The 23,600-nt window shown below is 43.1% G+C and overlaps 2 protein-coding genes across 14 annotated transcripts in view; both read left to right on the top strand.

Moving 5' to 3' along the window:
* Positions 1-6,883, top strand: part of BPNT1 (3'(2'), 5'-bisphosphate nucleotidase 1) — a 31,514-nt gene extending 24,631 nt beyond the window's left edge. For 5 of the 12 annotated variants that reach the window (XM_003308750.5, XM_003949697.5, XM_009441511.5 and 2 more), the window contains 3 exons: positions 1,404-1,601; positions 4,576-4,681; positions 5,373-6,883. In XM_003308750.5, coding sequence (XP_003308798.1) covers positions 1,404-1,601; positions 4,576-4,681; positions 5,373-5,521 — 453 coding nt within the window. In that variant the 3' untranslated portion in view covers positions 5,522-6,883. The remainder of the gene's footprint in view (positions 1-1,403; positions 1,602-4,575; positions 4,682-5,372) is intronic. The other 7 variants (XM_009441510.5, XM_009441509.4, XM_009441508.5 and 4 more) reach the window with 2 other exon arrangements.
* Positions 6,884-17,582: 10,699 nt separating this feature from the next.
* EPRS1 (glutamyl-prolyl-tRNA synthetase 1) overlaps positions 17,583-23,600 on the top strand; it is a 78,137-nt gene continuing 72,119 nt past the window's right edge. Inside the window, exon 1 of one of the 2 annotated variants that reach the window (XM_009441507.5) lies at positions 17,583-17,945. In XM_009441507.5, the coding sequence (XP_009439782.2) occupies positions 17,900-17,945 (46 nt within the window). In that variant the 5' untranslated portion in view covers positions 17,583-17,899. The remainder of the gene's footprint in view (positions 17,946-23,600) is intronic. The other variant, XM_063791810.1, reaches the window with a different exon arrangement.

Here is a 23,600-nt window from a genome sequence, read left to right on the forward strand (position 1 = left end):
CCAGGGAACCCAACCTGCGACCTAAGTATATTTCACAATAACAACACCCAGGGTACTGCTCTAGGACAAATAAGATGATGCGTGTGAAAACATTTGACAGGTAAACATAGGCAGTCTAATTTAGTGTTTAAGAATATCATCTTTGAAGACAGATGAGCCAATCTTTGGTTATGAACTTCTTAGAACCTTTAGTCAGGTTACTTAATGGTTCCACATTTCATTTTTCTAATCTTTAAATTAAGGATGAGAATACCTACTTCATGGGGGTGCTTTGAGGATTGAAAGAGAGACAATACATGTAAAGCACTTAGAATGGTGCCTGGTACATGTTTGGTGTTCAGTACAATATGTATATCTCTATAATATATGTCTACTATATTAATATAATTGTATTTTGATGACTTTGCATCAATCATTTTATGTATCAGTTTTACTTTCCATGAAATACAGATTTTTTTCTATATCAAGTGTATAGTTATAACAATGTAGTTGAAATTGAGTTCTGCAAAGGAAAATATAGATTCTAAGATTGCATTATCATTGTCATTTTGCTATTAAAATTGTCAGCAAAATCTTAACTCTGATCCCATTATCCATGGCTACTCTTCAATATTGTATTGGCCTATTCAGTTGCCCTATCTCCATAGCAGCCAAATACATTGTCATCATTACCTATTCCTGTAGCAACATGATTTTTAATATTTCTTGGATAATGAAAAGTAGTTATCAATACATGGTATTTCATTTCCTGGGGATCTTAGTACCTTCTGAAAATGGCCATTTTCAAATACAACAAAGAGATCATTAGATAATTCAGAGAAACAGTAATCAGTTTATGATGTTTCAGCACATTATAAACAGAAATCAGTTTATAAGGATTCCAGGGAATAACCAAAAGTTCTTTGAAACTGTTAACCAGAACAGTAATGATAATAATCAGCAGATTCTCTCAGGAAAAGTTCTTTGCCAGTGATATTGTTCTTGTACTTTATAACATTATCATGTTTTTTGAGACGGAGTCTTGCCCTGTCGCCCAGACTGGAGTGCAGTGGCGTGATCTTGGCTCACTGCAACCTCCGCCTCCCAGGTTCACGCCATTCTCCTGCCTCAGCCTCCCAAGTAGCTGGGACTACAGGCACCCACCACCATGCCAGGCTAATTTTTTGTATTTTTATTAGAGACGGGGTTTCACCGTGTTAGCCAGGATGGTTTAGATATCCTGACCTCGTGATCCGCCCGCCTCGGCCTCCCAAAGTGCTGGGATTACAGGCGTGAGCCACCGCGCCCAGCTATCATGTTTTTATTTTTTAAATCATGATGCTAATATAACTGAATATTCCATTTATGGGCTAACGTTCTTCTCCAAATAACCACAAGTCTTGTTGTTTCACTCATTTACACAGGCAGGACCAGATGCTGTGTTGGGGAGGACAATCTGGGGAGTTTTAGGTTTAGGCGCCTTTGGGTTTCAGCTGAAAGAAGTCCCTGCTGGGAAACACATTATCACAACTACTCGATCCCATAGCAACAAGTTGGTTACTGACTGTGTTGCTGCTATGAACCCCGATGCTGTGCTGCGAGTAGGAGGAGCAGGAAATAAGGTATGAAAAATGTCTGTCATCTGCTCTGAAGTGCAAGTGAATCATTGAAATACTCAACTTCTAAAAACATGAAATAAGAGTTTAGCCATCCCATTACTGGGTATATACCCAAAGGACTATAAATCATGCTGCTATAAAGACACATGCACACGTATGTTTATTGTGGCACTATTCACAATAGCAAAGACTTGGAACCAACCCAAATGTCCAACAATGATAGACTGGATTAAGAAAATGTGGCACATATACACCATGGAATACTATGCAGCCATAAAAAATGATGAGTTCATGTCCTTTGTAAGGACGTGGATGAAATTGGAAATCATCATTCTCAGTAAACTATCGCAAGGACAAAAAACCAAACACTGCATGTTCTCACTCATAAATAGGAATTGAACAATGAGAACACATGGACACAGGAAGGGGAATGTCACACTCTGGGGACTGTTGTGGGGTGGGGGGAGGGGGGAGGGATAGCATTGGGAGATATACCTAATGCTAGATGACGAGTTAATGGGTGCAGCACACCAGCATGGCACATGTATACATATGTAACTAACCTGCACATTGTGCACATGTACCCTAAAACTTAAAGTATAATTAAAAAAAAAAAAGAAATAAGCGTTTAAAGAGATGGGAGTAAAGACTATAATTTGTACATTTCAGCAGCATTTAAATTTTAAAAATAAATTTAAGAATCAAGTTTTTTTTTTTTTTTTTAATCTGAGAGAGTTCAATGTTAATGAAAGTCATCAGGATGACTCCATGCTTCTTGCCAAAGACCTTATTTTCCCAAGGACCCTCTTAGATTATTTCCTAGACCTTCTACAGACTCTAAGATCTGGCCTGCCTGCCCACTTCCTATCTATTTCCCCCATTCTTTCATCCAGGTTTCCAACCTGCTGAGAGAATTATGAAACGGGACACAATTTGATCTACATCCCTAGCCCTGATGTCTTCTCATCTGATTGTCCCCTAGATATCATTATGATGACATCCCTCAGGTATCTCAAATTCAGCGTGTCCAATTTGAGTTCATCCTCTTTCTACCCACCTCTGGATGTGTTTCTCTCCCTGTTTTACTATCCCACTAATGGCACCACCATTTTTCTAACTGATCCAGCCAAACACCTGAAAGTCATCCTAGACTCCTTCCTTCCTCACATCCTATCACTCTGGTCCTACTTATGTATCTTCTGAATAGTTTTTTGTTTTTTGTTTTTTTTTTTGAGACGGAGTCTTACTCTGTTGCCCAGGCTGGAGTGCAATGGCACAATCTCGGCTCACTGCAACCTCCACCTCTCGGGTTCAAGCGATTCTCCTGCCTCAGCTTCCTGAGTAGCTGGGATTACAGGTGCCTGCCACCACACCTGGCTAATTTTTGTATTTCTAGTAGAGTCTGAGTTTTATAATAATAATTATTTTACACTATAACCAAAAAAAGTCAATTGACTAGTGAAAGTTTGATAGCAGGTTACCATTTAGAGTCATGCAAGTTCTAGCAGTGATCTCAGTTGTGTATCAGTATTAGAGGAATTGTTAGGATGACTCTATAAAAGTTTGTATTTTGTGGCGCTGCAAAGCTGTTCTTTGTGGGGAAAAATCTGCATCTGTAAAGCATCTCTATTAACATAGCTAGCTCTTTTTCTTTCAGACCCTCCAAATCCTAAAGAGATTAACTAAAATCTGATTAGGAAACATTTGTCACCTATTGTATCTAAGGACAGCCACTATAAGACTTCAAAGGAATTTTGGTCTCAACAATCTTTATCTTAATCTGAACATTCTCTTTCTATAGATCCCAGGTCTTTAGACAAACCCAATCAATTGTCAATCAGAAAATACTTAAATTCACCTATATCCTGGAAGCCTCCCCACCCCCACCGCTTTGAGTTGTTCCACCTTTCTGGACCAAATCAATGTATTTCCTAAATGTATTTGATTGATGTCTCATGCCTCTCTAAAATATATACAACCAAGCTGCTCCCCACTGCCTTGGGCACATGTTCTCAGGACTTCCTGAGGGCTGTGTCATGGGCCATGGTCACTCATATTGGGCTTAGAATAAATCTCTTCAAATATTTAAAAAAAAAAAAAGTTTGTATTTTGGTAGTGAAATGGCAATACGTGTGATCCCAAGACTTATGAAAGTATTTGTTAGACTAGTCACATTGCACATCTGTTAGGATCTATTACAATTTATACATTATGGTACTGCTTGATACTTCTCTGTCCTTTATTTAATAATGGTCAGGGTTTTTTTTTGAGGGGAGTGCTGTTTGTTTGTTTGAGACAGAGTCTCGCTCTGTCACCCAGGCTGGAGTGAAGTGGTGCAGTCTTGGCTCACTACAACCTCCACCTCCCATGTTCAAACGATTCTCGTGCCTCAGCCTCCCAAGTAGCTAGGATTACAGACATGCAACACAATACCCAGCTAATTTTTTGTATTTTTAGTAGAGATGGGTTTTGCTATGTTGGCCAGGCTGGTCTCAAACTCCTGGCTGCAAGTGATCCACCTGTCTCAGCCTCCCAAAGTGCTGGCATTACAGGAGTGAGCCACCATGCGCAGCCCTCTAATAAATGGTCAATTTTTTAGATGTTGAAAAAAACTTGAATTAATTCTGCTGTAAATGTATATTGCTTTTACACTAAAAAAGAAAAACAACGTGAATAAAAGGAACATGTTACTTTATGTAACTTGGAATATGGAGACAGTTCAGATATCCTCTTTGTAGCTTTTTTGACCATTATTTTTTCTTCGTATCACTATATTATTATGCATTTATTCTATGTATTTCTTCATAATACTGGTATAATTTAAACCTGCTAAAAGCTTTAACTAAGTTTAACAGAGGAACTGATTAAATATCCTTGATAGAAACAAGCAGTTTTTCTTATCTGTACCTCAATCTTTTCATGACTTTCAATTATTCTTTCTATTATCAAAGGATAATTCTTATTTTTACCCTTACAGATTATTCAGCTGATTGAAGGCAAAGCCTCTGCTTATGTATTTGCAAGTCCTGGTTGTAAGAAGTGGGATACTTGTGCTCCAGAAGTTATTTTACATGCTGTGGGAGGTTAGTCTGTTTTATTTTAGGAAATTCATAGTTTTTCTACAATTATATCATGCTAAGACATAATATCTCAGTAATATTATTTTACTTAGACTGTTATGATATAAAAGCTAGAAGGCAGCTTAGAGATTATCCAGTCCAAACCCCTCATATGATAGATGGATGAGAGAGTAGATTTTCAGCAAGTTTTACTTTAGTTATAGTCTCTTTTTTTTTGAACTTTGATCTGCATACAGTTAATTTAATTTATCCCTTATTTATAGCCTTTTTTTTTTTTTTTTGACACAGGGTCTCTATTGTCTAGGCTGGAATGCAGTGGCGCAATCATGGCTCACTGCACCCTTGAACTCCTGGGCTTGTGGTGAACCGAGGTTGTAGTAACTGAGATTGTGCCATTGCACTCCAGCCTGGGCAAGACTCCATCTCAAAAAAAAAGAAAAGAAAATGCTAAATAAAATTAATTTTAATCAGAGAAAAAATAATTTTGTATCCTTTAGTTAGTTAAAATTGTTCTGTAGTCTTAAATTTCAAGTGAATTAAAACTTAACCTTTATGGACACTCATTATTTTATCCAGAATTTATTGGCTACTATTGGATAAGGAAGCAAAAGGCACTTAAAAATAACTAGAAAAACCACAATCCAATTAGCCACTAACTTGATTGATTAATTGATTGATTGATGTTTTTCTATAGGCAAGTTAACCGATATCCATGGGAATGTTCTTCAGTACCACAAGGATGTGAAGCATATGAACTCTGCAGGAGTCCTGGCCACACTGAGGAATTATGACTACTATGCAAGCCGAGTTCCAGAATCTATTAAAAATGCACTTGTTCCTTAAAGGAAAGTTTCATTTGGCCGGGCGCGGTGGCTCACGCCTGTAATCCCAGCACTTTGGGAGGCCAAGGCAGGTGGATCACTTGAGCTCAGGAGTTTGAGACCAGCCTGGGCAATATCGTGAGACCCCATCTCTACAAAAATACAAATTAACTGGGCATCCTGTCATGCGCCTGTCATCCCAGCTACTTGAGAGGCTGAAGCAGAAGAATCTCTTGAGCCCGGAAGGCGGAGGTTGCAGTGAACTGAGATCGTGCCACTGCACTCCAGCCTGAGTGACAGGAGTTAAGCCCTGTCTCAGAAAAAAAAAAAAACACCCAAAAAGTACTTAAAGTTTCATTTACTTAGCTAGGAGAAAGACTTGGTTCTCAAAATAATACATTTTAAGATTAATTGGGTAGAATTAGAGTTCCACCTTTATTCATTGTTGAGCAGTGATTTATATTTAGTTATTATATTTAGGAATAGAAAATAGAATTAAATAATTTAACTTGATTAATCAACCAGACCAATTTTGACGTCTGGAGAACTTATAAACTCAATATGTTATATTTGTTTTCCTGTATTTAGGTGGAGAAATGAGAAAAAGCTTTAGTTCCAATTGACAGTTCAGGTCAGTGTTCAATCAACATTCCTATCTTCTAAACCAGATTTCTCTTTTTTTTTCCTGAGACGGAGTCTCGCTCTGTAGCCTAGGCTAGAATGTAGTGGCATGATCTCGGCTCACTGCAAGCTCCGCTTCCCGGGTTCATGCCATTCTCCTGCGTCAGCCTCCCGAGTAGCTGCTACTGCAGGCACCCGCCACCACGCCTGGCTAATTTTTTGTATTTTTAGTAGAGATAGGGTTTCACCGTGTTAGCCAGGATGGTCTTGATCTCCTGACATTGTGAACTGTCCGCCTCGGCCTCCCAAAGTGCTGGGATTACAGGTGTGAGCCAACGCACCTGGCCTACACCAGATTTCTTTAGGGCACAATTGTTTCTGGAATCTCACTCTTGTTTTTCACAGTAATTTTAAAAACGTTTCTACTCCAATTAAGAAGATATATGATGTTATTATATATGCTTATGAAACAGATTTATGAGAAAAGTTTTTTTTTTAATAAATTATTTAATCCTAGCTCTTTGTTATTCACCAGCTTTTTAAAAAAGTATTTGAAAATTATACATTCTCGACTTTGGGGATTAGTTTATTCTTGTGGCATCATTATAAGGCTTAATTGTGGAAAGCTAAGTACTTGCTTCTGTTCCTTCCAATGAGAGATTATAACATAAACTATCAAAATTATTCTGCTAATATACGTAGATTTTTATTTTTAGGTCTCTGTCCATTGCTTTTAATTAAAATTATCTGTTTTCAAATCAAACAAGTGGTTTAAATTAACAGTTCCGAAACTCAACTGCATATCAGAATCACCTAGGAAGATTCTTTTAAAATGCAGATTCACAGGCCAGGCGCAGTGGCTCATGCCTGTAACCACAGCACTTTGGGAGGCCGAGGCGGGTGGATCGCCTGAGGTCAGGAGTTCGAGACCAGCCTGGCCAACATGGCGAAACCCTGTCTCTCCTAAAAATACAAAAATTAGCCGGGCATGGTGGTGCGTGCCTATAATCCCAGCTACTGGGGGGCTGAGGCAGGAGGATCACTTGAACCCAGGAGGCGGAGGTTGCAGTGAGCTGAGATCGTGCCACTGCACTCCAGCCTGGGCAACAAAGCGAGATTCTGTCTCAAACAATAAAAATAAAAATTCACAGGGTTTATCCCAACAATTTTGCTTGTGTGTGTGTGTGTGTGTATTTACTTATTTATTTATTTATTTTGAGACAGAGTCACTCTCTGTCACCCAGGCCAGAGTGCAGTGGTGCAATCTCGGCTCACTGCAACCTCCACCTCCCGGGCTCAAGCGATTCTCCTGCCTCAGCCTCCCGAGTAGCTGGGACTACAGGCACGTGCCACCACTCCTGGCTAATTTTTTGTATTTTTAGTAGAGACGGGGTTTCGCTGTGTTAGCCAGGATGGTCTCGATCTCCTGACCTCATGATCTGCCCACCTTGGCCTCCCAAAGTCCTGGGATTACAAATATGAGCCACCATGCTCAGCCTGCTTCTGTATATTTTAAGAAATTCAGGGACTGATAATCATTTAACTCTAGGACTCACTAGATAAAGTAATATAGTATTATTTTATAGAAGTGTCATAATCTAGCAGGAAGAGGTCTCTGTGGTCTTGACACCTTTGAGCCCTCCCCCCTGTAACTCTTCTCATTGTCCTGGCTTTCTTTTTTCACCTAGCCACTCCTACTCAGTCTCCTTTATTGCTTTCTCTTTGTCTTCCTTCCCTTAAATGTCACTGTTTACCAAGATTCTGTTCTAGTCTCTCTCCTTTCTTTTTTTTCTTTTTTTGGTAGAGATGGGGTCTTGCTATACAGCCCAGGCTGGTCTTGAACTCCTAGCCTCAAGCAATCCTCCTGCCTCTGTCTCCCAATGTGCTGGGATTATAGGTGTGAGCCACTGCACCTGGCCTATGCTTTCTCTCCTTTCTCACCAGAGGATCTAATCCACCTGTGTGACTTTTGTGGCGCTTTTGCTCATTAATCCAAAATCTTTAGCTTAGAACTCTCAAACTCTAGATCTATATACCCCAAAACCTACCTAGATGCCTTACAGAGATGTCTGAATGATTATGTCTAAACAGTTCTTCACTCTTGCCCCGACCCCTCCAGAAATTATTTTACAAACCCATGAGGTGATCTTGATAATTGGCCAAGTTAGAAAATCATCACCTGAATCCATCTGCTTCCCTCTACGAATGGAGTTCTCTATCTGTAAATAGTGGACTAAACCTAATTTTTTAAAAATCTAAGTGTAACAAGAGAATAACTTTATTTTTATTTATTTATATATTTCTTAATACGGAGTCTCGCTCTGTCGCCAGGCTGGAGTGCAGGGGCGCAATCTTGGCTCACTGCAACCTCCACCTCACGGGTTCAAGCGATTCTCCTGCCTCAGCCTCCTGAGTAGCTGGGATTACAGGCATGTGCCACCACGCCCAGCTAATTTTTGTATTTTTAGTAAAGATGGGGTTTCACCATGTTGGCCAGGCTGGTCTCGAACTCCTGACCTCAGGTGATCCGCCTGCCTTGGCCTCCCAAAGTGTTGGGATTACAGGTGTGAGCCACTGCGCCCAGCCCTAAGATAATAACTTTTTTTTTTTTTTTTTTGAGATGGACTCTCACTCTGTCACCCAGGCTGGAGTGCAATGGCATGATTTCAGCTCACTACAACCTCTGCCTCCCGGGTTCAAGAGGTTCTCCTGCTTCAGCCTCCCGAGTAGCAGGGGCCCACCACCACACCTGGCTAATTTTTTGTATCTTTAGTAGAGACAGGGGTTTCACCATGTTGGCCAGGCTGGTCTTGAACTCCTGACCTCAGGTGATCCACCTTCCTCGGCCTCCCAAAGTGCTAGGATTACAGGTGTGAGCCACCACACCCAGCCGAAAATAACTTTGAAGGTATTTTCTTCAGGTTCCTATATGAAAACCCAATTTATGTAAGTGAGATATGTAGGAGTCTAAATCCTCTCTCCATTACTCTTGCCTCTACATTAATTACATTAATTTATACCGTTATACCCCGTTATTTCTTCCCTAGATCCCTGCAGTGTCTTGACTAATCTTTCTGCCTACACTGTAACCCATCTATCTCTCTCGCATCCATTTATCACGTCATCTCCAGAGTGATTTTTTTGTTTTGTTCTGTTTTGTTTTTGAGACAGGGTCTCGCTCTGTCACCCAGGCTGGAGCGCAGTGGTGTGCTTATAGCTCACTGCAGCCTTGACCTCCTGGGCTTAAGCAATTCTCCTGCCTCAGCACCCCCCAAGTAGCTGAGACTACAGGTTTGCGCAATAACGCCTGGCTAAGCGGGGCGTGGTGGCTCACGCCTGTAATCCCAGCACTTTGGGAGGCTGAGGTGGGTGGATTGCTTGAGGTCAGGAGTTCAAGACCAGCCTGACCAATATGGTGAAACCCTGTCTCTACTAAAAATACAAAAATTAGCCAGGCATGGTGGCACATGCCTGTAATCCCAGCTACTTGGGAGGCTGAGGCAGGAGAATTGCATGAACCCAGGAGATGGAGGTTGCAGTGAGCCAAGATCATGCCACTGCACTCCAACCTGGGCGACAAAGCAAGACTCCATCTCAAAAAAAAAAAAAAAAAAAAAAGCTTGACTCATTTTTGTATATTTTTTATAGAGATGGGGTTTCACCATGTTGCACAAGCTGGTCTCAAAATCCTGGTCTCAAGGGATTCGCCCACCTCAGCTTCCCAAAACGCTGTGATTTTACAAGCGTGAGTTACCACACTGGGCCCAAAGTGATTTTTAAAAATCAAATGTAATGCCATTCCCCTTACTCAAAATATTTTATGGCTTTCCTTTGCCTTCAGGATAAAATGCAAACTCCTTATAATGATATATGAAGCTCTTAATGGCTTCTTCCTTCTCCAGCATCAACTCTGACCCTAACCTATACTGTAGTCATGCTCAACCATTTAAAGTTCCCCTAAAATACTATCTTTTCTCTTACCATGGCCTCCATTCATTGAACAAATATTTATGGAGCACCTACTATGTGTTAGGCACTGAACATAGGTACTGAACATTCTTTTTTTTTTTTTTGAGACAGAGTTTCACTCTTGTTGCCCAGGCTCACTGCAACTTCTGCCTCCCAGGTTCAAGCGATTCTCCTGCCTCAGCCTCCCGAGTAGCTGGGATTACAGGTGCCCGCCACAACGCCTGGCTAATTTTTTGAATTTTTAGTAGAGTTGGGGTTCCACCATGTTGGCCAGGCTGGTCTCGAACTCCTGACCTCAGGTGATCCACCCGCCTCGGCCTCCCAAAGTGCTGGGATTACAGGTGTGATCCACCTTGCCCAGCCAGGTACTGAACATTCAACAGTGGATGTAACAGTGACCATAAGTCTGTTCCTTTGTTGAGCATGTGTTCTTGTGAAACAAGACAGATAATAAGTAAATAAAATTTTAGATTGTGGTAAATGCTATAAATGGAATCAGGAAGATGAGCTAGGAAGCAACTGGGGTAGGGTTGGAGGGTTGAAAGAGGATCTTCTGTACATAAAAATAGGAGTATGTTTTCCGTGGAGATGATGTCTGGTCAGGCACACTAAGAGCTGAGATCTCTAGTGTATATAGCAAGCAAACAACATCTCTGAGAAGACAAAGAAAAAGAACTTAAAGGAAGCCACAGTGGCTGAAGTAAAATGAACAAGGGGCAGAGTGTTATAAAATGAGGTTGGGACAGATCCTGAAGCAGAACTTGGGTATTAAAAATTATAAAAAAGAAATGAGATTGGGGATGCAGGTAGGGGTCAAGTCATCTACATCCTTAAACATTTTTTAAAAATATTTCAAGGGTTGAGGGGAAATGGGAAGTGACTGCCAAAGGGTACAAAGTTTCTTTAGGGTATGATAAAATGTTCTAGAAGTAATTGTGGTGATGATTGAACTCTGAATTATACACTTTAAATAGGTGAACTTTATGGTATGTGAATTATATCTCAATGACGCTGTTAGAAAAAATAAAATGAGGCCAGCCATGGTGGCTCACGCCTGTAATCCCAGCACTTTGGGAGGCCAAGGCAGGTGGATCACCTGAGGTCAGGAGTTCAAGACCAGCCTGGCCAACATGGTGAAATCCCGTCTCTACTAAAATACAAAAATTAGCTGGGTGTGGTGGTGTGTGCCTTTAATCCCAGCTACTAAGAAGGCTGAAAGGCTGAGGCAGGAGAATTGCTTGAACCTGGGAGGCGGAGGTTGCAGTGTGCTGGGATTGCGCCACTGCACTCCAGCCTGGGCGACAGAGTGAGACTCCATCTCAAAAAAAAAGAAAAAGAAAAAGAAAAAAGAAAATGGTCGTATGTGTCTAGTGCCTACCACACTGTATAGCATAGCTCTGTATCTTCTTCTCCAGGCTTATCTCATCCATTTTAATAACTACTCACACCTTCAGCAAAACATTTCAACTGAGCCCCAGATTTTATTATATTATTATAATCTGCAATTTGTAAAGGATATTTTCACCTACATATCTTACAGACATCTCAAAAAATCAGTCTAGAACCAAATAATTTGCCAACTCTGTTTCCTCTCGTCTTCCCTCTTTTGATAATGACATAACCATCCACCCATTTATCCAGCTGAAATCTAGGAATAAACCTAGGCAAATTTGCTTCTCGGCCGGGTGCAGTGTAATCCCAGCAATTTGCGAGGCCGAGGATGGTGGATCACTTGAGGCCAAGAGTTTGAGACCAGCTTGGCCAACATGGCAAAACCCCATCTCTACCAAAAATACAGAAAAATTCGCTGGATGTGGTGGCACACGCCTGTAATCCCAGCTACTTGGGAGGCTGAGGGATGAGAAGTGCTTGAACCTGGGAGGCGGAGGTTGCAGCAAGCTGAGATTGTGCCTCTGCACTTCAGCCTGGGTGACAGAGGGAGACTGTATCAAAAAGAAAAAAAAATTTAAAAATTGCTTCTTTCACCATTACCTCCCCAAACATCTCGTCTGTCATTACTGATTTTACCTCCTAAATATATCTGAAACTTGTTCTCTATTCTCAGATCTTATTCCACTGCCTTAGTTCAGGCCATCATCTTTTATTTTCTCTCATATGGACTGTTGTAATAACATCTTAACTGGTTTCCCTAATGCCAGTTCTGCGCACTCCAAGTCATCTCCTATATTATTGTCGAAGTCATCCTTGTAAAATATGATCCTAATCACATCTCCTGCTCCTGCCTAAAACTTTTCACCGACTTTCTATCATAAGATAAAATCTTGCTCCTCAGCATGATATATAGAACTCTTCCTAATTTAGTCTGCCTACATTCCAGCCTTTTAGTCCCTTACTTCCAAAAGATTTTATATTCTGGCAATAACGAACCGGTCAGAGTTTTCCAAGTACACACAGCTTCATGACTTCAGGTTTTAGCTCATATTTTTCTTTTACCCCCTTTTTTTCCCCACCCCTTAAATATACTTTTTTTGAGGTGGGGGGGACAGGGTCTTGCTCTGTTGCCAAGGATTGAATACAATGGCATGATCATAGCTCACTGCAACCTTAAACTCCTCAAGTGGACTCAAGTGACCCTCCTGCCTCAATCTCCCACGTAGCAGGGACTACAGGCTTAAACCACCACACCCAACTAATTTTTTTTTTCTTTGTGGAGACAGGGCCTTGCTATGTTACCTAGGCTGATCTCAAACTTCTGGCCTCAAGTGATCCTCCCACCTCGGTTTCCCACAGTGCTAGGATTACAGGTGTAATTACAGGCATACAGGATTATAGGTATATTACTGTGCCCAGCCAAATATGCCATCTTTTAGCCAAAGCTTTCCTTTACCATTCTGTCTGTCCTTCCTCACTCAACATGGATAATCATCTTCCATCTTCTGAGCTATCTTTGTGCTTTCTGCAAACTTTATTATTTTTACTCTCATTTCAATTTTTTTTTTTTTTTTTTTAGACAGAGTCTCACATCTCACTCTGTCACCCAGGCTGGAGTGTAGTGATGCGATATCGGCTCACTGCAACCTCTGCCTCCTGGGCTCAAGCAATTCTCCTGCCTCAGCCTCCAGAGTAGCTGGGATTACAGGCATGTGCCACCAAGCCCAGCTAATTTTTGTATTTTTTGTAGAGATGGGGTTTCACCATATTAGCCAGGCTGGTCTCAAACTCCTGACCTCAAGTGACCCACCCACCTCAGCCTCCCAAAGTGCTGGGATTACAGGTGTGAGTTACTGCACCCCGGCCCCAAAATGTTTTTAATATGAACATATTTCTATTGCTACATATATCTCACTGTGTAGCAATTTTTATTTACCTTGTGTTTTTGTTTTGTTTTGTTTTGTTTTTTAGACACAGTCTTGCTCTGTTGCCCAGGCTGGAGTGCAGTGGCGCAATCTCAGCTCACTGCAACCTCCACCTCCTGAGTTCAAGTGATTCTCCTGCCTCAGCCTCCCCAGTAGCTGGAATTACAGGTGGGTGCCACCATGCCCGCCAGGCTAATTTTTCTATTTTTAGTAGAGACAGGATTTCACCATGTTGGCCAGGCTGGTCTCCAACTCCCAACCTCAGGTGATCCACCCACCTTGGCCTCCCAAAGTCTGTAGCCTTCTTGGTCAGGCACGGTGGCTCATGCCTGTAATCCCACTACTTTGAGCAGTTGAGGGAGGAGTATTGCTTGAGTCCAGGAGTTCAAGACCAACCTGGGCAACATAGACCCCATACCTACAGAAAATAAAAAATTAGCTAGGCATGGTGAGCATGCCTGTAGTTCTAGCTACTTGGGGGGCTGAGGTGGGAAGATCGCTTGAGCCCAGGAGATTGAGACTGCAGTGAGCTATAATCATGCCACTGGACTACAGCCTGCTCTGTCTAAAAAAAAAAAAAAAAAAAAAAAAAAAGTTTGGGCGTGGTGGTTCACACCTGTAATCCCAGCCCAGAATCCCAGCACTTTGGGAGGCTGAGGCAGGTAGATCACCTGAGGTTGGGAGTTCGAGACCAGCCTGGGCAACATGGTGAAATCCCGTCTCTACTAAAAATACAAAAATTAGCTGGGCATGGTGGCACACACCTGTAATCCCAGCTACTCAGGAGGCAAAGGCAAGAGAATTGCTTGAACCAGGGAGGCGGAGGTTGCAGTGAGCCCAGATCATGCCAGTGCACTCTAGCCTGGGCAACAAAATGAGACTCTATCTCAAAAAAAAAAAAAAAAAAAAAAAAGGCTTCTTGAGGACAGGGACTTCGCCTTTCATCTCTGTATCTCCTGTTTATGTACACAATAATAAGGAGTGAAAATCCAATACCCATTCTTGATTTTAAAAAGAATCCAGGGCCGGGCACGGTGGCTCAGGCCTGTAATCCCAGCACTTTGGAAGGCCGAGGCGGACAGACCACCTCAGGTCAGGAGTTCGAGATAAGCCTAGCCAACATGATGAAATCCCATCTCTGCTAATAATACAAAAATTAGCTGGGCGTGGTGGCAGGTGCCTATAATCCCAGCTACTTTGGAGGCTGAGGCAGGAGAATCACTTGAACCCAGGTGTCCGAGGCTACAGTAAGTCAATATCATGCCGTTGCACTCTAGCCTGGGCAACGAGAGCGAAACTCTGTCTCAAAAAGAAAAAAAAAAAAACCCTGTTAACCTAAGAATATATAAGAAACCAGCGGCAAACACTATTCTTTTTTTATTTTTATTTTCAGGGAAAGGGTCTTGTTCTGTCACCCAGGCTATAGTGCGGTGGCGCGATCATAGCGCACTGTACCTTCAAACTCCTGGTCTCAGGTGATCCTCCCATCTGGGCCTGCCAAAGTGCTGACATTACCAGCAAGAGCCATTGCAGCCAACCTAGCAGACACTATTCTTTTTTTTTTTTGAGACAAAGTTTTGCTCTTATTGCCCAGGCTGGAGTGCAATGGTGCCATCTAGGCTCACTGCAACCTCTGCCTCCTGGGTTCCAGTGATTCTCCTGCCTCAGACTGCTGAGTAGCTGGGACTACAGGCATGTACCACTACTCCAGGCTAATTTTGTATTTTTAGTAAAATGACGCGGTTTCACCATGTTCACCAGGCTAGTCTCGAACTCCGGACCTCAGGTGATCTGCCTACCTCAGCCTCCCAAAGTGTTGGGATTACAGGTATGAGCCATTACACCTGGCTTACAGACACTTTTCATTAACATTTTTTTTTTTTTTGAGACGGACTTTTTGCTCCTGTTGCCCCGGGCTGGAGTACAGTGGCATGATCTCTGCTCACTGCAACCTCCAGCTCCCAGGTTCATGCGATTCTCCTGCCTCAGCCTCCTGAGTAGCTGGGATTACAGGCATGCACCACCACACCCAGCTAATTTTGTATTTTTAGTAGAGACAGGGTTTCACCATGTTGATCAGGCTGGTCTCGAAGTCCTCTACTTAGGTGATCCACCCACCTCGGCCTCCCAAGTGCTGGGATTACAGGTGCGAGCCACTGTGCCCGGCCACAGACACTATTCTTGATAATGCAACATTAGCGGCATTCCCACTAAAGTCAGGAACAAAGCAAATACTCTCTTATTCGACACTATTATTGCTCCCATTTAACATCATTCTGGAAGTTCTAGCCAATGAAAGAGATAAGATATAGGTCATGTAAATTTTGGATAGGAAGAAAATGATATTTACCTAGAAAATCCAACATAACTAAAAAATGATTGGAACTAGTAAAAGCATCCAACAAGATGGTAACTCTAAGACCTAAGACTTTCTGCTGTAAGTCCCACTATCCTGAAAGTAGGCTTCTTTTTTTTTTTTTTTATTGAGATGAAGTTTTGCTCCTGTTACCCAGGCTGGAGTGCAATGGCGTGATGTCAGCTCACCGAAACCTCTGCCTCCCAGGTTCAAGCGATTCTCCGGCGTCAGCCTCCCGAGTAGCTGGGATTACAGGCATGCACCACCACACCCAGCTATTTTTTTGTATTTTTAGTAGAGATGGGGTTTCTCCATGTTGGCTTGGCTGGTCTCAAACTCTCGACCTTAGGTGATCCGCCCGCCTCAGCTTCCCAAAGTGCTGGGATTACAGGCATGAGCCACCGCGCCTGGCCTCAAGTCTCATGGGAGATGTAATCTAAGGGGCCCTCCCTAATGAAAACAAGGATGTCTTGGGGAGGTTAAGAAAAAGTGTAGGCGAGGATGTGGTTGAGATGGTTCTTGGAATCCATCCCGGGTCCCCGTACTTTAACACCAGCCCTTGAAATATGGGTGCAGCTCACACACACGAATGTGTGTATACACCTTGGAGTATCTCTGGAGCTCATGCATGCACGTCCGTCACAAAGGATTTGAAAGGGAGAATCAGATGAGACGCTGAAAAAAACACCTGTGGACTCCATGATTGGGGGCGGCATCGGAGGTTTTTTTTGTTTTGTTTTTTAGATCAGGTCTCTCCCTGTGTCGGCCAGGCTGGAGGGTAGTGGCTACTCACAGGCAAGTCCACGGCGAGGCCACTACAGCCTCATCTTCCTGGGCTCAGGCGATCCTGCCTCAGCCTTCTTAATAGCTGAGACTACAGGAGCGCGCCACTGCGCCTATCTGCAGTGATTTTTTGTTTGTTTTGAAACGGGGTCTCAGTCTGTCGCCCAGGCTGGAGTGCAGTGCCGCGATCTCGGCTCACCGCAACCTCCTCCTCCCGGGTTCAAGCGATTCTCCTGCCTCAGCTCCCCGAGTAGCTAGGATTAAAGGTGCGCGCTACCATTCCCGGCTAATTTTTGTACTTTTAGTAGAGACCCCCGTCTCTACAGTTTCACCATGTTGGTGAAGCTGGTCTCCAACTCCTGACCTCGAGATCCGCTCGCCTCCGGCCTCCCAAAGTGCTGGGATTACAGGCCTGAGCCACCGCGCCCGGCCTCTGCAGTGATTTTTTTTTTTTTTTCTTTTCGAGAAGGAGTCTCACTCTGTCGCCCAGGCTGGATGCAGTAGCACGATCTCGGCTCACTGCAACCTCCACCTCCCAGGTTCAAGCGATTCTCCTGCCTGAGCCTCCCAAGTAGCTGGGATTACAGGGGCCCACCACCATGCCAGGCTAATTTTTGTATTTTTAGTAGAGATGGGGTTTCACCATGCTGGCCAGACTGGTCTCGAACTCCTGACCTCAGGTGATCCGCCCGCCTACACCTTCTAAAGTGCTGAGATTACAGGCGTGAGCCACCACGCCCGGCCTGCAGTGATTTTTAGAGTCTTTTATATTTCCTTTAACCATTATTTTCAACACGCAAATAACTCTTGAAAATACGTTCTTGTTTTGGAAAAAAAAAAAACGGGGGGGAATGTATGAAATAAACAACGAGAAAAACTTCTCCCATTCCCAACGTAATCATGGCTATCGTATGTATGCTTCCAGGACTTTTCTTTTTACATAAAGACAGTGCATGCGTTTGTTTCGTGCTTCACATAAACGCCTATCCCATCTTAAAGACGGTTTTACAACCTGCTGTTTTACGACCTGCTGACTTGACGAAGTGTCGTAAAGTCCCGTCCACTTCAGCGTCTTTCCCACCGCAGCACGAAAGGCCACGCAGGCCGTTCTAACCCTGGCGGCCAAGAGGAGGGGTAGCAGGCTCTGGAGCCTGCGGGCAGGGACGAAGACGGCGCGCGACGATGTCGCACCGCGGCGTGCGCGGTGTCGGCAGTAGCTGCGGCGCAGGGGCGGAGCGAAGGCTGCGGCGGCGTCGGGTACGCGCACACGTTGCATCTTCTTCTTTTCGCGGGGTCCTGCGTGGTTCTGGCACGAGCCAGGCGTACTGACAGGTGGACCAGCGGACTGGTGGAGATGGCGACGCTCTCTCTGACCGTGAATTCAGGAGACCCTCCGCTAGGTAAGGGGCCGAGACCAATGACCTGTGTGGGTTGCATCAGCCAGGGAGGGTGCAGGGCGTGGAAGGTCGCTGCGCCCCGGCTTTGCGCAGTGGTGGTCACCATCTGGGATGTTGGACCTGCCCCTCGCCCCAGAATTGTACGTGGAGGGGGCTCCGCACCCCTCGCCCCGTGTCCCCGGCAGGTGCATCTGCTCCTGAAGATGGTTTTCCCGGGCATGGAGGGAGGCGCAGTGTGAGCCCGGGCTAGACAACACGAGGCTCCGCTTCGGATCTTTTTCTCAGAGGCATGAACTCCCAGTCAACTCACCTCTCCCCTTTTCCCCCGGAGAGCGAGAGTTGCTCGTGGAAATAAGATTTTAAAACTTAAAATCCAATTGTCGTCGCTTCTCTTTTAGCATTTTTCCCCCAACTCCTTTTCTTACCTCCTTTCCTGTCCTCTCCCTCCTCTCAGGAGAAATCCTCAGTTCACTTGAGTCAAATTTTCCTTACGTTTTATCGAGTTCAGAAGAAATAACCCAGACGAGCGTATTAGCATTTAGGATTTCAACTGAGGCTGCATTTATTTTTAATTAAATGTGGTAGGGTAATTGGGGAAAACACCCAGGTACACTGTAGACTGATGCGGTTGCTTTTACTGCACCCTGTGGATGTGTAGTAAATTTCAGAGTAAACATTGGATCTGTCACCTTACTGACACATCTTAAGTTCTGTTTGGAATTATTTTTTCGACATGACCAAGATTATTGTTGGTAGATTGCTTAGAATTTCTGCTTTTTCATTACTTTGGGAAATTACACAGAAGAATTTAAGTAGTTTGCCGATTTTTTTTTTTCTTTTGAGAGTCAGGGTCTTGCTCTATCGTCCAGGCTGGAGTGCAGTGGCGCTTTCAAGGCTCACTGCAGCCTCGAACTTCCGGGCTCAGATGATCCTCCCACCTCAGCCTCCTTAGTAGCTGGGACTACAGGCGCGTGCCACCATGCCTGGCTAATTTTCTGTTTGTGTCTTTTTTGGAAAGATGGCGTTTCACTGTGTTGCCCAGGCAGGTCTCAAACTCCTGGGCTCAAGCCATCCTGACTTGGCCTCCCAAAGTACTAGGATTACAGGCGTGAGCCACAGTACCCAGCCTGACCTAATATTTGTTAATGCATATGTATGATAATACACACACAGTACTTTCTAATGTTGAAGAAGCCCATACCTTTATATACAATTGACCACGTGGGGCTGATGAAATTATTCATTATATTCTCAACTTTGGTGATGTTTTAAGGTTGTTGAACAAAAACACAACTTAATAGCCATTTTAAACATTTAAAAGATGGTAATGTTTTGGCATATTGGTTGCAGTAATGGACTAACCGCACAACAAATCAATGAACTCTAAAAGGAATGGGTTTGATTCCTGAGCTGGAAAGGCATTAGAGTGCCTTCATGATTGAGAGCAAAGACATTTGGTTTCTGCAGACCTGAGTCCAATCCTGGCTGCCACTTATTAGTTGTGAAACCTTGACAAGTTCCTTATTTAGCTTCTCCCATAGTTTCCTTGTTTTAAGAAAGGGAGAATAATGTCTTCCATATAGGATTGGTTGCCAGAGTTAAGTGAGACTATAGTTAAAGCTCCTGATACTGTTTTTTGTTTTTGTTTTTGTTTTTTTGAGACCGAGCTCATTGCAACCTCTGCCTCCCAGGATCAAGCAATTCTTGTTCTCAGCCACACGAGTAGTTGCGCTTACAGGTGCGCACCACCATGCCCGCCTAATTTTTGTATTTTTTAGTAGACACAGCATTTTGCCATGTTGGCCAGGCTGGTCTCAAACTCCTGACCTCAAGCAGTCCGCCCGCCTTGGCCTCCCAAAGTGCCAGGACCACAGGTGTGAGCCACCATGCCCAGCCTCCTGATACATTTTTTGTTACTTAGAAAATCACCCTGAAGGTGGCCTGTTTCTGTAGTGTATTACAGAACTCAGAATTCTGCCAGTATTCTGTGAAACTCTTGTCATTTTGAACTGTATGCCAGTTATCAAATATATCATTTTTCTAATTGCTCCTCTCCCTTTTTAATTTTTGATTTAATTATTCCCAGTTTAATTCAATTACATTTTATCTTTAAGTAATATAATTAGATGAAACATTTTAAAATAATAGTTGCATTGCTAGAATTTTCCTATTTTGTATGCATTCATCATGTTATATATTTAATGTTAATTTCAAACTTAAAACAAAGATGCAAGGCTAGAACAAAGACCTTTTTCCCCCATACCACCCAAGAGCATACTGTAGATATGAGGCTTCAATATCTCAGCATAACTCCAGTGTACATCCCCAACAAACTTGGAAACTCCAGGTGATCTCACACAAGCACCCAAATCAGGAAATACACTTGGATACAATGCTTCCATCTAATGCACAGACCCCATCCTTGTTCTATCATTATTTGTTACAACCAGACCCTCCATAGTGTTGAGATCAAAATCCCGTATTATGCTTTGTTTGCATCTGATTGTCACCTCTCTCCAGTTTCTTTCAGTCTGGAATGGTTTCCTAGTCTTCCCTTGGCTTTCATAGCTTTGACCTTTCTGAAGATTACAGGCCACTTAACTTGAAGAATATCCCCTGTTTAAGTTGTCTGATATTTCCTGGTGTCTAGATCCAGGCTCTGTGTTTTTGGCAGGAATAGCGTAGTTATTCCTTGTTCTTCATTGCAGCCCATCAGTTGGTGCATGAATTTAATTTTCCCATTACTGATGATTCTAACCTTAATTTTAATGGGCAGATGCATTGGAATCATGTAAATGTTCCACTTTGCATCAGATATTCACCCACTAGTTTCAGTATCCATTGATACTTCCTGCCTAACTTGATTTTTATGATTTTATGATGTTTGCGAGATAGTGACTTTCCCATTCTACCATTCCTTCTGTATGTATTAGTTGGCATTTTTCTGTGAGGAGAGCTTTCTCTTTTTCCCATTTAAATCATAGCAAAAATACTCAAGAAGTTACAATTTGTATTATTTTCATTTTCTATTTAAAATTATTTTATCTTTAAAAATTAGTTTTATTGAATTATAACTTGTATACAATTAAGTTCACCAATTTTAAGTGATTGACAAATGTGTACAGTGTGTAATCTACACCACAGTCATCATGTAGAGTATTTCCATTACTTCAGAAAGTCCTCTCATGCCCCTTTGCAGTCATTCCTTTCCCTACTCCTGGCACCTAATAGCGACTCATCTTCTTTTTGTCACTCTTGTTTTGCTTTTTCTATAATTTCATATACATTGAATCATATTATATATATTCTTATATTCTCATATGTGCCTAAGATAATACTTCTGAAATTCATATATCTTTTTGTCTATGACAGTAGTTTACTTTTGTTGTTGTTGATGTTGTTTTTTGTTTGTTTGTTTTTTGAGATGGAGTCTCACCCTGTCACCAGGCTGGAGTGCAGTGGTGCGATCTTGGCTCACTGAAACCTCTGCCTCCCAGATTCATGTGATCCTCCTGCCTCAGCCTCCCGAGTAGCTGGGACTATAGGTGCACGCCACCACGCCCAGCTAATTTTTTATATTTTTAGTAGAGACGGAGTTTCACCATGTTGTCCAGGATGGTCTCGATCTCTTGACCTCGTGATCTGCCCCCCATCAGCCTCCCAAAGTGCTGGGATTACAGGCATGAGCCACCACGCCCGGCCAGTAGTTTATTTTTTTATTTGCTGGATAAAATTTCATTGTATGGGTTTGCTAAAATTGATCTCATTTATTTCGATGTCAGTACCCTGATTTGCCAGTGGAAGCCCCTCCAACCTGGACTGTGTGTCCTTTCTTTCTTTCTTTCTTTTTTTTTTTTTTTTTTGGGAGATGGGGTTTCGTTCTTGTTGCTCAGGCTGGACTGCAGTGGTACAATCTTGGCTCACTGCAAACCTCCACCTCCCAGGTTCGAGCAATTCTCCTGTCTCAGCCTCCCAAGTAGCTGGGACTACAGGCACATGCCACCACGCCTGGCTAATTTTTTGTATTTTAGCAGAGATGGGGTTTCACCATGTTGTCCAGGCTGGTCTTGAACTCCTGAGCTCAGGCAATCCGCCTGCCTCAGTCTCCCAAAGTACTAGGATTACGGGTGTGAGCCATTGCGCGTGGCTTTTTTTTTTTTTTTTTTTTTTTTTTTTTGGGACGGAGTCTTGCTCTGCCACCTAGGCTGGAGTGAAGTGGCGTGATCTCGTCTCACTGCAACCTCCGCCTCCTAGGTTCAAGTGGTCCTCCTGCCTCAGCCTCCCAAGTAGCTGGGACTACAGGCCTGTGCTGCCACGCCCAGCTAATTTTTAGTATTTTTAGTAGAGACTCTATGTCCTTTCGACATATGTGTTCTCTATCTTTGAGTACTCCTTTGCTTTCTAACACAATAAGATTTTTCAGGTTTATTTTGCACCTTCCTTGCCACAGCCCTGTTTCCAGTGGAACATGGTGTTTATAAACCAGTATCTGGGTGCTAGTTGTCCATCTTTTTTTTCAGATGGAATTTCACTCTTGTTGCCCAGGCTGGAGTGCAATAGTGCAATCTTGGCTCGCCACAATCTCCGCCTCCCAGGTTCAAGCGATTCTCCTGCCTCAGCCTCCTGAGTAGCTGGGATTACAGGCATGTGCCACCACACCTGGCTAATTTTGTATTTTTAGTGGAGATGGGGTTTCTCCATGTTGGTCAGGCTGGTCTCGAACTCCCGACCTCAGGTGATCCACCCACCTCAGCCTCCCAAAGTGCTGGGATTATAGGCGTGAGCCACTGCGCCTGGCCTGTCTATCTTAATCAAATTAAGGGACAGAGGATTAATGAATCAATTAAGTGTCAAAAGGCCATATTACACTGTTTTAGAGTTTGAGCTGTGGACTACATGAGGCTTGCATTCAGATCCTGACTGCTATATATTTTGTCAAGGACATTAGGCTGGTTATTTAACTCCTTTAAGCCTTACTTTCCTATTCTGTAAAATGGGGATGAAAGTATCTCTCATTTTTTTTTTTTTGAGACAGTTTCGTTGTGTCATTCAGGCAGGAACGCAGTGGTGCAATCACGGCTCACTGTGGCCATGACTTCCCAGGCTCAAGCAGTCCTGCCACCTCAACCCCCTGGGTAGCTGGGACCACAGGTGTGTACCACTATGCCTAGCTAATTTTTGTATTTTTTTGTAGAGACGGGGTCTCACTATGTTGCCCAGGCTGGTCTTGAACTTGTGGGTTCAAGCAGTCCTCCCACCTCAGCCTCCCAAAGTGCTGGGATTATAGGCATGAGATATCATGTCCTTTGAATCTAACTCTACAGGTTACCCCAAAGATGAAAAATTCTAACTGTAAAGCATTTGGCATAGTGACTAAGACGTAATAGTCACTCAAATACTATTAACGATAGCTTTTTTCTTTTTTTTTTTTTTTAGTTTTTTAAAAATCCAAGGTCAACATATTAACAAAAGCTTTTATATAAGGCACTATACTATTTTTTTTTTTTTTTAAGACGCAGTTTTGCTCTTGTCACCTAGGCTGGAGTGCAATGGCTCAATCTCGGCTCACCACAACCTCCACCTCCCAGGTTCAAGCGATTCTCCTGCCTCAGCCTCCCGAGTAGCTGGGGTTACAGGCATGCGCCACCATGACCAGCT

Source organism: Pan troglodytes, chromosome 1, assembly GCF_028858775.2.
Source record: "Pan troglodytes isolate AG18354 chromosome 1, NHGRI_mPanTro3-v2.0_pri, whole genome shotgun sequence".
Lineage (NCBI taxonomy): Eukaryota > Metazoa > Chordata > Mammalia > Primates > Hominidae > Pan > Pan troglodytes.